The sequence below is a fragment of the Rosa chinensis genome, chromosome 1 (genome assembly GCF_002994745.2).
Source record: "Rosa chinensis cultivar Old Blush chromosome 1, RchiOBHm-V2, whole genome shotgun sequence".
NCBI lineage: Eukaryota > Viridiplantae > Streptophyta > Magnoliopsida > Rosales > Rosaceae > Rosa > Rosa chinensis.
The window spans coordinates 67,598,508-67,614,041 of NC_037088.1; the positions used below are offsets into that span (position 1 = coordinate 67,598,508).

General features: G+C 37.8%; 1 protein-coding gene and 1 long non-coding RNA gene across 2 annotated transcripts; one reads left to right on the forward strand and one right to left on the reverse strand.

Annotated features, from left to right (window-relative positions):
- Nucleotides 1–11,772: 11,772 nt before the first annotated feature.
- On the reverse strand, nucleotides 11,773–12,381 carry LOC112172796 (ribosomal protein S2, mitochondrial). Its single transcript, XM_024310285.1, has 2 exons — nucleotides 11,930–12,381; nucleotides 11,773–11,851 (listed from the first exon to the last, which is right to left on the reverse strand). Exons 1-2 carry the CDS (start codon nucleotides 12,379–12,381, stop codon nucleotides 11,773–11,775), a joined length of 531 nt encoding a protein of 176 aa, XP_024166053.1.
- A 1,878-nt stretch (nucleotides 12,382–14,259) lies between these two features.
- LOC112198082 lies at nucleotides 14,260–15,113 on the forward strand. Its single transcript, XR_002935853.2, has 4 exons — nucleotides 14,260–14,406; nucleotides 14,487–14,541; nucleotides 14,640–14,741; nucleotides 15,018–15,113. It is a non-coding gene; the product is annotated as an uncharacterized LOC112198082 (long non-coding RNA).
- Nucleotides 15,114–15,534: the final 421 nt, after the last annotated feature.

Sequence of the window (15,534 nt, forward strand, 5' to 3'; positions counted from 1 at the left end):
ATTGTTTTGCTGGTAGTGTCATTCATAAATGTCTCCTAATTTCTAGGTTATCTCAAAACCTTGACTTGAATTTTCATTTGGGAAATTTGGCCATTTAATTCTTTGATATTATGCATGTTAATTTTGTGGTGTTTTAACCACGCTCGTACTTTTTCAAAAAAAAAAAAAACCACACTCGTATAACTATCGATGCATGCAGAAGTACCGGGGGGGTAACTTCTGCCTCAGCTGTTACTGAATACTGACAGCAAAGGTAGAGATTTAAATCCAATAGCTATCTACGAATGCCGTTCTGATCCATAAATGACTCAATTAATAGGGTCCTTTTGAAAGCTCTCACATGAAACTCATCTGCAGCAGCCTGTATTCACAAGAAGCATGCTAGGTTGCATTCATGTCCTACAATGGCTTTTCATATATAAAGTTCCATTTGGTGGAGAAGAATACACGCATATGTAGAGAATCCAGGAGCCATGGATGTCACTGAGGAACATAACAGGGGGAGAAAGAAGAGAGAGATCAGGCAGAGGCGGAGCGACAGATTTAGCCTTTCGGCTAGGTTGCCTGATGATGTTTGCGGTGTTTTTGCTGGTAGCATGTGTTTTGTAAAGTACACAGCAGACCCACTCTTTGATATGAGAGAGTCAATAGTGGAGATGCTTCGATATTCTCAAGGGGTTTTTGATTGGAAAGATGTTGAGGAGTTAGTATACTGTTACATTGCTCTCAACTGTTCAGATGTCCATGAAATTATTAGAGAAGCTTTTCTCAGTTTATTCTCTAATTAAAGTTGTCAAGTCTCATAATATTTTTCATAGCACGATCAATAGAGTATTGGCTGCCATGTCCGACGTCACTTTATAAGAATATATGGTACGATCTCAAAAAAAAAAAAAAAAAAAAAACTGCTGCCATCACTCTTAATTAAATCAGCTTAAGTTGTCTCGTGATTTTTTATCGTAAGTTTTCTTTATAATAAAAAAAAATATTTAGATAAGACATCGGTTTTTTTTTTCAAGAATATTACTCATTACTCCATATTAGAATATTATAAAAGATTTAATCTTCTTAATGATGAAAAGCCCGTAATATAGTAATAATAGTATTGGCATTATGAAAAGGGTCTTTTCCCGTATATCCAAAAAGCCTATGTATTTTTCCCAACTGCCCAACACTTTTGTATTACATTGTTGTTGATAGAAAAAGACTAATATGGATAGTTTTTTCAGAAAAATGTCTTTTGTATCCTATGTTGACCCGTGGTTTCTTTTGCAATCATATTCAACTTAAAAGAACAGTATTTAAAATGTCAAAAACAAAAACAAGACTAGCCTTCAACATGCCCAAGTTTTTCACCTAACGGCCTCCTGCCTAACGGTTACTTTAACAGGCGGAATCACTGCTGCTTGTCCTAATTTTTTTTGTTTTAAAACTGATTCTTTCAAGTGAACAGTAAAGTTTAGAACCTTAGATTTCTATAGGATGCATGCATTTAAATAGTAAAATATGAATGACAATTATCAATATAGAAATGCTATGACTACTATATTGGTTAAAGAAGTGGGTGAGTAACCATCTGAATTTATTTATTCAAATATATATACATGTTTAAACATTCAGAGCCTCATTCTTAGGTAAACAATAAAAGCTGTTTAGCTATCCATAAGAATGAGAACATATACTTACTTGTAATGAAAGCACACTACTTCATACTTAGACAGGAAGGGAAGCACACTGCTATACTATTTGAGAGAAGACTGTTTTGCTCAATTTTCTAAGTTTTAACTGATATGGGAATTATTCGATATTTGTTTCGAATGCCTTCTAAGAGAAGCTCCTTATATAGGGAGCGGAACACAAAATATAATTCAAAACAACAAATGTACATAACAACTCCGTGACTTTCTGCTTTTCTGAGTGCTCCTGATGATGGAGGTCGGATGGAGAAAAGCAAAAGCATGCAGGTGAAGTGTTTTTTACTTGCCTTTTGAAAAAGCAAAAGTAGCCTTTATAAGTCAAAAGTGCTATAGTTGCAATTTTGGTGTTTTTCTTCTTTCACCTGTGGCTTCACCCGTGATGCTACATATTCTCGTCTGTTTCTGAATTGTGGCCAAAGACAAAGGAGTTGTTGTCTGCCTGGGCCATTCTAACAGTGGTAGCATTATCTTCGACATCTGTATCAACATACATCTTATAGTGGTTGTCAGTTTCAAGCATTTCCACCCACTGTAAGCATGCCAGTGTCGAATCTATCTCTTTTCTGGTAAGAGATAGGAATAGGTCACTGTTGACTACGTCAGGATGATCGTAAGCAGTGATAATAGTTTTTTCTTCTGCTGCCAGGAAGGTATTGTTGTTATCTTCAAAGATGATCTTTTTGATGTATTCCAGGGTAATGGCCTTCGTCCATGGGATGCTTGAGTTTGGTTGGCCATTGTACCTAACACAGGCAGGCTAAAGATATTTCCTTTGAATAATTCACACATAATGATATGGAGAAATATACTCAACCTCACCGTTTGCTTTCTGAATCCATTCTAGAGGAGTGGATTTGAACTTTAGACGATATGTTAATCGTCGAGATTTTGTATAATTGTTCAAAAGATATTAACTATCGAAATGTCGAAATCTAGGACTCCAGTTACCCGAGGAACAGAAGGTTCGTAACTCTCGGAGTACGTAAGAGAATGCATCGGAATCCAGGTAGGGATTTAGGACTCTCCTCGGTTGGTGATTTTCTTATATATTGTTATTAAATGATGCATGTTAGTTGATATGGTTTGATTATGTTCAAATGCAATGCATACTAACAAAACCATGTGAGAAATGTGATGGCTTGAGAGCGAAGGGTGGCTCTGACTTCCTTGGGTTCGATCCCAAAAACCTCTGGAAGGTTAGTTACACCGGTCGGACGGTGAGCGATCGCAATGACGACCTGATCCGTGTGTGTAGCTAGGTAGTGGACGTTCTCGCTACGCTTACCTAGTGGTAAAGTAAATTGAGGTAAGGTCGTGTACTGGGTCTATGGGACCGACCATCTGGTAAGATTAAGCACGCGTATTCAATTTAGTATCATGCATCGATTTTCAAGTCAAAAAGTATTTTTATAAAGTTTGTCGTTCTTTTAAATACTTGGTTTAAGCATGTTTTCATACTGGAGCTCCAAAATCTATTTATCGGTTTCAAACCTAGTTGAGTGAGAGTTCCTATTGAGCAGCGAGGACGAAAGCTCACCCTTATAACAGTATGAATGCAGGTACGTACTGTGCACTGGTGACGGGACAGTAGTAGGCGGAGCTAGGTGTGCGGAAGCTCGGTAAATCATCGTTTGGATTTAATTTTTTAAAACTTTCTTTCTCGAACTTTGTGTTTCGAAGCTTGTTGTTATCTAGCCGCATGGTAAATTCAGTTGAATTCCCTTTCATCCTTATGTGAGCCTTTATCCAAGTTCTGGACGAACGAAATAGATTTTAGCAATTCAAATTTTCACCTCAAAAATATTTGTAGCTTCCGCTGTGTTTCCAAAAAAATGTTCAAACAAAATGCCTAGCGGTTCTCTAGTATGTAAATTGAGCGTTCGGTTTACGTTTTAGAGACTCGCGGCACTGTGACGTGCTTAAGCTGGTGAGGTTCAGCTTGGGGCGTTACAACAAACAACACATAAACCCAATTTTGAGCTACAGAAGAAAAATTACCCAATGTAGATTTACAAGATATCACAACAGTAGTAGTCATTTTACAAACAACACATATACCCAATTTTGAGCTACAGAAGAAAAATTACCCGAAAAGTCACTACACATTCAGAAGAAAACCAGTTTCCATCTTTGGACTCGAAAACCGTCTCCGGTGTGTTAACCATCTGGGGCTGGGTGCTCAAAGAGTTCCATATTTTCTCCCTCCTGAACAGAGAGAGAAAATTAAATCCAGGACCCAATGACCGAACAAAATATCCTCTCGATTCGACCACAGCACCAGAATGCTCCCTCACTAGCACTACATTGGGAAGCACCCTAAGAACCTTCCTCACCGAATCATAATCCCCGAGGCTGAGGTGCTCATCCACCCTATCAATGAACCTGAAAATATCCTAATTCTTTTTTTTTTCTTTTTTTTTCCTTGGGGAAAAGGAATCCTTATTGTATCAGAATATTACTCGGTACTCTAATCTTTGAAAAGATATAATCTTGAACCTATATATATGCAAGGGTTCATACTTTTTCTATATAGAAAATTACATAGTAGCACATGACCAAAGTTATCTACACAGAAAACCGACTTTGAAAAAGATTTATACAAATAAAGACATCAGCCCAAGCCCAAAAGTCAAATGATGCAAGTCTGACTCCTAATTTTAATGGAAAATGACCAAAATACTCAAGTTTCATCACAATTTACAGGCACTGCCACTGACCTAATATTCAATACAAAAAATGGACAACTCCGTTTCAAAAAAAACTTGAACGACGAATAGTTGGAAAAAAAAAACCTGAAGAATGAAGCCAACACCAAAAACCCCAATTTCACAGTAGTAGAAACCCCCGCGACGGAGCCAACGCAGTAGCAGATACGAATCAAATCCGTTCTTAGCTCGAATTTGGCTTCAATGGAGGTCAATAAGGTAAACCGTTACTCCAATTTTGCTGCCTCCGTCTATGTTTCTTCTAATTAGGATGTGAAAAGAGTGAGAGGAGGTTGGAGTAGTAGGAGTAGGAGTAGAGTTACTTATTGGGTTGCAATCTTTGAGTTAGGTTTTGGTTTTCAGCTGCATTTGGTAGTTTCATCCGTGCTCAGATGATAATGTTTGATTCCTTTGATTCTGTATATGTTAGTGTTTTTGATTTTATCACGTTCTGTTTTGGGATCTTGATTTGATATGTTTTAGTTTGGTTTGGTTTTGTGGATTGAATTGATGTAGTGGATGAGTGAGTCTTATTGGCTGCGTTATGTTGAAAGTGATACTTTAATTGCTTTTTCAATTGATATGGTCTTTTTCAATTGATACTCTGTTTTGGTTTTGTAATCTTGCTTCTGTTTGCATATTTGTATCATGAAAGTCATACTATTGCAACTGAAAGTTTAAGAAGGCCTAATGCGATCTGGGTTGTATAGAAAGGCCTTTTTTTTTTTTTCGGTTTCCTTAATCTTACAAATGGGCAGTACTCTTGAAGATTACAAATGGGCAGTAGTGGAGATGCTTTGAGAAAGAATCAGATTCTGCTTTACTCTTTGGACTTTGGTTTCTGTAGATTTGAGGGTTTTCTTTTCTTGCTATATGTTTTTAAACCGGAAAGCTGCTATCTTTTATGTTTAAATGGGTGGTTCCTAGGTTCTATTTTTTAAGAGTGACAAGTAGTTGTATCGATATATACTAGTTTCTTCTAGAAATTAAAAGGGGAAATTACTGGTCACTCCCTGTACTTTTAGGGCTTCGACAGTTCAGTCCCTGCTATCCTAATTTCAACAAGTTACTCCTCAAACATTCAAATCTCACACAATTTGGTCCAAAATGACTATTTTGCCCCTCCCTTCCTCTTTTTATTTTTTATTTTTCTCTCCTCTCCCCCCCTTTCTTCTAAAATTCATAATTAATTCATACGAACTCCGATATTTACGTTCCATATATGTACGAGATCGTATCAATGAGCTCTACAACTTTTATGAGGAAAGTTTTTCCAAATTTTGTATGTATAAAAAGTCAATTTTCACGACCCCCCCTAAATAACATTCGTTTCGAAAATCCCCTTTCCTCTAAAACTCATAATTAATTCATACAAACTCTGATTTTTGCTTTCCATATATGCACAAGATTGTATTGACGAGATCTAAAACTTTCATGAAGAAAATTTTTCCAAATTTTGTATGTATAAAAAGTCAATTTTCACTACCCCCTAAATAACGTTCGTTTCGAAAATTCCCTTTCTTCTAAAATTCATAATTAATTCATACAAACTCTGATTTTTGCGTTCCATTCATGCACGAGATCGTATCAATGAGATCTACAACTTTCATGAAGGAAGTTTTTCCAAATTTTGTATGTATAAAAAGACAATTTCATGACCCCCCATAAATAATGTTTGTTTCGAAAATAAAATCGATACAAAACCGAATTTCTCGTACAACTACTTATGAAATAGTCTCAATATTCATAATTCAAATATTCGATATGTCTTGGGTTGAAATGTGCATATTGAGAGAGAGAGAGAGAGAGTGTGTGTGTGTGTGTTATTTAGGGGGCGGTCGTGAAAATTGACTGTTTATACATACAAAATTTGGAAAAACTTCCTTCATAAAAGTTGTAGAGTTCATCGATACGATCTCGTGCATATAAGGAACGCAAAAATCGGAGTTCATATGAATTAATTATGAATTTTAGAAGAAATGAGGGGAGAGGAGAGAAAACATAAATAAAAAGAGGAAGTGAGGGGCAAAATAGTCATTTTGGACCAAATTGTTTGAGATTTGAATGTCTGAGGAGTAACTTGTTGAAATTAGGATAGCAGGGACTGAACTGTCGACGCCCTAAAAGTACAGGGAGTGACCAGTAATTTCCCCAAATTAAAATGGAGTTTCATTTTGTTATAGGTTTCTGTAGATTACTAATGGAGTTTCAAAGTGCACCTGCACATTTGACTTATACGTTTATTTCTAGGAACTAAGTTACAAAGTTTGAATTGATCATTTGGTTCATTTTTGTATCATGATGATTTTCCGAACTGTAAAGGTTTTAGTTCTATCTTTTTGCATATTTGTTACCTTTTGTGGATGTTTATTTTCTATTGGATGCGGAAAATGGGTCATATGGGGTATTTCTTCATGATTTTTAGACCTGAGCCTGTTCTGATTGTGTCGTATATGATAGTAGGATTTTCGTTATGGTAATTTCTGCTAGTACATCTCTTTGATTGCTCTTGTGTTACTGTTGAATAGTCTACTTGTAGATGAATTACAAGAGTGCCATGGGTTGAACTGCTGAAGCATTAATTTCATTAGCTTGTAGTCAACGTACTTGTCTAAAGATACATAACTTTGAAAATATAGGAACAACTTCATACGAATGTTTTGGAGTTAATAGAGAACCATAGGGATGCATATACATCATGTGAGTAATTTAACATTATAAACTGAGCAAGAAATTTTTTCTTAATTGATTATTGAAACAGTTTTGAATTGTTTTTGTTAATGTAGTAGCGTGAAGTGAATCTAGGAAACTTTGAAGAGTGAAGAGTATTATTCTAAAAGAGGGGATTGGATAGTAGCAGATTGCAATAGCTCAAAACATAGTCAGTTAATCAAATAGAGAAGCTAGGATATGGTATATATAGAAGCTGAAACCATGTGATTGTGATCAAGGTAGGTAAATAAAGTTGAAACAAGCAAATGTGTTTAAATAAGAATCGTATCATAGGTACTATATATCTAAGGTGCATTGCATACATAATATGATTTGATCTGCTACTGTTCAAATTGAAATGATCTGCTACTTTATAGTTTATTGTTTATGTTAATGATTTGATCTGCTACTATGTGTAGGTGCAAAAGGGTAATGGCACAACAAAATCAGTGAGAAGAAAAGCTCCGGCACATAGAAAAAAGTTTCCAAGCACAAGAGTAAAGAGACAAAAGCAGAAAGAAGTGGAACAAGAAAAGGAGGAAGTAGAGGATGAAAAAGATGAGAAGGAACAAGACGGGGGAGAAGAGGAGGAGGAGGAAGAAGAGAATAATGGAGCAAGAAACAAAAGCAAAGGCAAGAAACAATCATATTGCCGATACAAGTGTAATATGATTATGAGTGCAGCGAGTGCAGTAGCAGGATTGGGCAATGCCGAGTGCAGTAGCAGAACACGAGTACAAGTGCAGTAGCATAATTGGACGAGTATGAGCGTAGCAAGTGCAGTAGCAGGATTGGGTGAGTGTAGTAGCAAAACACGAGTACAAGTGCAGTAGCAGAACTTGACGAGTATGATTGCAGCGATTGCAATAGTAGGATTGACGAGTGCAGTAGCAGGATTAGGCGATGACGAGTGCAATAGCAGAACACGAGTACAAGTGCAGTAGCAAAACTGGAAAAGTATGAGTACAACAAGCATAGTAGCAGGATTAGGCGATGACAAGTGCAGTAGCAGCACAAGAGTATAAAGAGATTATTCTAAAAAAAAAAAAAAAGTAACATAAAGGGATTAGAAGTCAAAAGAAGTAATTAAGAGTAAAAAAGTAAATTAACTCATGACATGTGGCAAGTGGAGAGCAGATTGTCCTTATTTGTAAGATTTAATCCTTATATATAGGGATTAGAAGTCAAAGGAAGTAGTTAAGGGTAAAAAAGTAAATTAACCTATGACATATGGCAACTAGCAGATTGTCCTTATTTGTAAGATGTAGTCCTTATACGTTTAATTTAAGGGGTTTTGTCAATTTTCCCCATTTCTAGGGATTTTTTTCCCACTTACCCTATTAAGTTTTTTTAATTCTCTCTTACCCAATACACTTTAAGGGAGTCTTCCCTAATACCCCATTAAGATTTTTTTTTTTTTTTTTTATTTTTTTTAATACCATTTTACCCCTCACCCCTTTATTACTTAGAGAGAGAGATAGAGAAAATGGAAGAGAGAGAAACCATAGGAGACTTCGCCGGAGCTCGTCACCGGCCGCCGGAATCCGGTCAACGGCCGCCTGATTTCTGTCACCAGCTGCCGCCCACCGGAACTTGCTGAAAATCTCACTGGAAAGTTTTTTTTGTCCCCAATAGACATCTATTGCCCCCTAATAGAGGGTAATAGACGACTATCAGCCATGTATTGCCCCCCAGTAGACGTCTATTTCCCCCCAATAGACGTTTAGATTACCGAAATGGTAATTAATCTTCCTAAAACTACACAAATAAAACTTTGATTAATGAAAAAAGGAGCAAAATACATCAATTCAAAACATCTATTGCCCCCTAATAGACATCTATTGGCCCCCAATAGACGTTTCGATTACTGAAATGAAAACTAATTTTTCTAAAATTACACAAATATAACTTTGATTAAAGAAAAAAAAAGAGGAGATTACATTAATTCAAAACGTCTATTGCCTCCCAATAGACGTCTATTGCCCCCCAATAGACCTATAGCACAAGATTGATTGAATTAAGACATGACTTGTTACGTCCCGAACCTAGAATTAACAATTTACTCACTATTTGGACGGTAATTGTCTAATACTTTCAATTTTTACTTTTTATCGATATTTTAGTGGCCCTAAAAGTTGACTTTTTGTTCGGATCAAAATTTGAGAAAATGTTCTTCATGAAAGTTGTAGGGGACTTTGAACCGAGCGCGTGCATATGTGGTACGTAAAAATCGAAGTTCTTATGCAAAAGTTATGAGTGAAATACATAAGTTACTATTCATGATAAAAATTAAGTTAAATAAGGAAAGTTACCGGGTAGGTTTCCAAAACCGGAAACCCACCCCCTTTCTCTCTCTCCTCTCTCCCGACTCTTCTCCCTTCCCTTTCGGGTTTTCTCTTCCTCCATTCGATTCCACACTTTCCGCCCACCAACCGGCGTGCAGCCGGCCACCACAGGAGCGCCTCTTCCCTCTCTAGACCCTAGTGACCTGGGATTTTGGAGATTTGGCCGAGAAATCCCATATCGAAGCAAAGTTCTCTTCGGCTGCAGTTTGGAGTTTTCGCCGATTTCCGGCAATTCCAGCCACCTCCGGTCACCAAGTTAACATCGAAGGTCGGGTTTTTGCTGGAGATCATTTCCCCTAAGGTCTTGCAGTCCAATTTGCCGTGTAGAGGCCGAATCAATAACCTAGGGTTCTTGAGTTTTCTGGGCTATCTTCACCGGCCGAATTCGACGATTTCCAGGTAAAATTTGGGGATGTTGTAGTTGAGAAAATTAATCAGTGTGTTGAGTTGTTGCTGTACATGGAATTTGGCAGCCGGAGGTAGAGGTTGGTACCGGCGCCTGGGTGCCACGCGCCGCCACTGTGGGTGGCGCGTGAGATGATGTTTGGCCGGTCTCTAACTACTGTTGTTGAACTAAATAACCAATTATACATTTAGTTTCATAATTGCAGCTTTGAGATAGAATTGGAGAAGAGTGAATATGGATTTTGATGTTTGTTCAAGGGTGGAAATTAATAATTGAATTACGAGGAATCCATCCATCGGATTTCCTCGGTTCGGCCTTTAAGCCCATACATTAAGGGAATAACATTAGTGAAGAAGATTGGGAGGTTTGGGCAAATAAAGACAATGTTAGGGTTTGGTTTTATTTATCGTAATTTAGTTTTCCATTTAGTAAATTAAGGGTTTACGAACGTTATATTGTACAGGACGTGAGGAGGATTCCCTCGAGGAGGGTTCGGATCGACGGCAGGCTTAGCCGTACACTGTGAGTGGACTTTTGTTTTCAAATAAGTGATGCATGCATTTATTTATTAAAGCATGTTCTATTTTATTAACATATTATTTTCCGAGCATATAAATTTGATTGCGAATTATTTCGTGGATTTGTTTTCGATAATGATTCTCATGAAATAAATATTGATTTATACCGGTTGTGAGTTTCGGTTATTAAGTTGTTATGCTCGGATTCGAATTTATAATTGATGTGATTTCCGGATTTATATTATTTATATTATATTTATATTCGTCGATTTGAGACTTTATTTGCAAATTGAGTTTTGTTGGAGTAAATCTCCATGTGTATTTATCGATTTTCGATTTTGGCATTGGGAATGCCTCATTGACAACCTATTTATCCCTTTAGCATGTGGGACACGCTGTTAATTTATACGACTTTACGAGAATTTCCGGGTACGGTTGGGAATCGTACCCGTGTTTTCTTTATTCGTGGGACATGGGGAAGCCTTAAGAATTTATTGGATTTTAATAGTTTTTACCCACCATACCTGGGTCGCTATATTTTATTGCTAGCTAGCCTATTAGTACTCCTCCCTGCTTACTATGTGTTTATGGGTGAGTAAGAGCAGAGCATGGGATGCTCCAGAGTGTGGGATACTCCGACCCGAGCCTGGAAGGCTCCCTTCCTTCGTATGGTGAAATTTCTTCCCCATATTTTATCATTACTTGACTAGCAGGGCTAGTCCGATTTCTTTTAACCAGCGGGGCTGGTATGTTTTTCACGAGTTTTGAGTTTAAAGAAATACGTTCTATAAACGTTGCATGCATCAAGATTTTATAATTTAAACTTGTGGGAAAGTATAAACTTTTCTTCCTTTATACTTATTTATTTTGTCCACTCACGCTAACGTTTTTATGTACTTTCCCCCTGGGCCCTTTGGTTTCAATTGCCCAGTTCGCAGCGTTGCTGACCGGCTTAGGAGTGGAGGCTAGCACCACCTTTGCCATCTATCCTCAATAGGTTATTTATTAGCCTACTTTATGTATTATATTTCGAGTGTGTTCTTTAGATTGCTCTGATTACTTAAAGGGGTGGATTTATACATTTGTATAATTATGTGTGTATGGGAGTTGTATAATATTGGAGGAAGTTGAATGATTTGGTTTGCTGGGTTGTAATTTATATAAGTAGTTCGATGTTTATACTTGGAAATTTGCGGAATGTTGCTTTGTAGCAGGGTGGCTTCAAGCATAGAAATTTGTTATACCTTGAAGTGTTTTCAGCAGGTTTAGGGCTGTCCACTTTTAGGGGAGGTTCTGTCGAATTTTCCAGAAAAGTGGACCCCGCAGGTCCATTTCGGAGTTAGGAGGGTAATTCCGGGGTGGGTCCTGACATGACTAAATTAAAGGATCTCATCCTTTAATTGATTGAACCATAAGCACCTCATCCTTCTGTGCGCTCTTAGCCTTCTCTATAACCCCCACTCGCTTACTGCAACAAAAACACACACATCAATCTCACTCAATCAAAACATCAAACACCTGGTGCGCACCAAAAACACCAACACACCTAGTCTCAATTTCGGCAGAATAGGCGCCGCTTTTCTTCTGCTGAAGCATGAACGTCTTGGTGATCAAATTGCAGAACAGGTACACAAATTGCACCGAGGAATTACACGGAATCGGATACGTGATCTTGTTGTAGTACTCGATAGGCATGTCCGAGTCCACAAGCGAAACAATCGAAATCTGCAACCTATGCGCCTCGAGAATCACCGACGACTTCCTCTCGGAGTCGAAAACCACGAGGCAGTCCGGTGGTTGAGTCGGTCCGAAGACGATCTTCTTCCTGCGAGACCTGAACTTCTTAGGGCTGTGACTATTGGTGAGGAAGCCGCCGGTGCACCAGAGAGTGTTCATGGAGGGAGAGTAGCAGCCGATCTTCTTGGTCATTTGTTCGACGATTTCGTCCCAGAGGGAGTTGGTGTTGACGAACATGAAGCGGGCCTTGTTCTCGGCCATGGCGGCGACGAAAATCAGACGAATCCTCAGGATGTTAGAGCAGACCTCAGAGAGCTCGGCCTCGACCTTGGATCTGTACTCCTTGCCGGAGGAGAAGGCGGCCCTGCGAGAGAGACTGCACCGACAATGATCTACAATCCGAGCCCATCTCTGTCGTTGTAGCTCTAAAGCAGCTCGCCGGAGAAGGTGGCGACGTAGATTCAGGCGAAGGGAGGAGATGCAGCAGGTCGCCGGCGTTGATATGGAGAGAGAGACTGGTCTGGAGAGAGAGAAAGAGGAGAGAATAGAGAAGAGAAAGAGATCGGGATGAGAGAGATGAGAGAGTGGCATGGTATGTAATTCAATAATTAGATTGAGGGCAGAATAGTTATTTCATTTTAAATTTGGTTAGTGGAATAAAAATCTCCTGCTGGGGTAAGTGGGATAACTTTGGCTCATTTTGGGGCTTTTGATCAAGGACCCTTAATTTAATCTTTAAAAGATGTATTTGTTAAGTGAATCTTTTGTCAATAACTTATATGTAATTTGTTATTTTCTCTATATTTATGTATTACTGGTTAGGTCTTCTAGATCTGTTTCCCTGTTTCCCGAGAGAGAGAGAGAGAGAGAGAGAGAGAGAGAGAGAGAGAGAGAGAGAGAGAGAGAGAGAGAGAGACGGAGCAATACGAAGCCGATCAATATTCCCTTGAAGACCAATCTTTGCATCCGATCAATAGGTTTATAATCTTGAACCTATATATATATTCCCTTGATCGACGCTCTATCATTCCCATCCATACAGACTTCAATATGAAAAGAGCCTTCAGAACTCTTCTGGCTGAGACCGTTAATTTCAGCAAGAGCCATAAACCTACATATTTGCTTGAAAATAACAGTTTCAAACCAACATTCTGGCTTCCAAATATCGTCCAGTAAAGGAAGGGACAGCCGCTGTAGTTGAGCGGCAAGGTGAATACTTCAAAACCCTGGAGACTGGATTTCACCATCTTCAAAATAACAAGGATAGGGTTGTCAGCGTAATGACAACCACACCGGTATCTCTTCGGCCTCCTTCAGAGAAAGAATTATATATTCGGACCAAGAACGGCAAAATATATTATCCACAAGCCTCTGTGCGAATCAAGGCAAGAAATCTTATACAATTTTCAATTTTTTGAAGAAACAACCAATCTTTTCCAGAAATAATTTAATTAACTATGTTCTTATTCATGTTAGGAAATTGATGGAAATTGGTTGAATCTCAGTATATAGGGTTTTCTGTTATTTGTGTAATTTAATGATCAGGAACTAGTTTATAAATTAACGTTGTTGCTTAAGCCTAGAAATAGTTGCACCAACAAAAATTGCTCTATTAGCTTTTTTCCATCAATCTTCCCTTTTCTTAGATTAATAGTAATTTGTCCACTCCATTCATTGCTTTTAAAACATTGATTACTCTTCCTAAACAATAAAATTTTCAGCCGTTGTTGTTGTGTATACACCGAAGCACGTACAAGTACTAATTTATTTCGCTGTAATACTCATTGTATTCTATTCCTCGTGTAGATCCTGGACCCCAAGTGTGCTTGGTATTGCTTTTGTAAACTTTCTGAGCTTACCCAACTGAGAAGATATCAAACAGGTCAAAACATGTACACTGCATAGCAGAGATTTGTACAACTCTTTAGGATGGTAAGTGAATGGAATATGTAAAATCCTCTTATTTAACTGATTTATATTTCCCTACCTAAGTTAACATATTTCTGTTAAATTTATCTAATGTTACTTTTTAAAACATTACTCTTCCTAAACAATAGTTTGTTGTGTTATAGACTGAAACACTAATGTCTCACTGTTTATCTTTATACTCATTGTATTATATTTCTTGTGCACGCCATGCCAAATAATCCTTTTCATTTTTTTTCAACAGCGGCCCAAATGCTCAATTACGTACATTTTATGATGATGATAAATGAACGAACAGTTGGTGAATACAGTGAAGAGGAGATACTTGAGGCAAACAAAGAACTCAATGAAGACGTAAAGGTGAGTGAATGGGATATGTTAATTAGACATCTGTTTTATATTTGCCTGTTGACGTTTAATATTTCTGTTTAATTTTGCAGCCCGAGCTCAAGGAATTTGCACGATGTGGTATTGAGTTCATTGACCATTCTTTTGGTAATAACTAATACGATCGACACTATTTATTTTTGATAGACTGTTTTTAATTCAAAACATATATGGGCCTGCCTGACTTTCTCTTTTATGTTTCAAAGGACTATTTCCTGCCTCTCTTGACCTGGAGGAAAACTTAAAATCAAAAGCTGCCATTTAGATGCGGGAAAGCATTTTCATGTCATTGATAGAGCCAATCGATGGTAGGTTCCTTATCACATTATTATATCAAGTGTTTTCTTATATGTTGGTGTTCTTGTTCTCAGATAAATGCTTCATATATGCATGTGCGGAAAATTAAATGAGGAAAAAAAAAAGTTTGTGACTCTATTTCATATGGCAAATTAACTAATTAAAGTAGTCGGTCTTTGTTTATGATCTACCCCAGACAAATTTCTGGTAGTGCTCATACGCTAGGGAAATTACCGTTCAAATTAGAACCATGCCCCCAATAAAATTCTTTCTCTTTATGCTTGCAGACTCAAGAACTTAAATTGTTCTGGTTTTGAACGCTGAGGTGGAGATCGATGCGGTGACTTCTCGAGGAGTCTTTCATTTCTACATGTTTGGTCAACCAAAATATATGTATTGTGCATGATGGCAGTATTAACCATATGAACATGCCTTAGCACCTAGGTGTGCTTTACTGTTGATGAATGAGAAGCTTAAATAATGCTCCATTATCCTTTCTGTTCAAAAAATTAAGGTCATTTTCTTGTTACGATAAACGACGAGTAGGATGAACTACGTGCCTCCTGTTAATTTGGACTTTGGATTGGTAGCTCTTAGTTAAGGACCAAAGCTTGACATTCATGGTGGACGTGGTGATTTCCTTTCATCAAAATTCCTACATTTCGAGTTCCCAGCCAAGAAACGCGAAATGTATGTAGACCTACCATCGCCGCGGTTGTTAGTCCTTCCTAGCTTAAACCAGCGTCACCAAGTCTATTCTAATAAATATATTCAGCTCTTCATTTCGAACCCAGAACTCCTGCA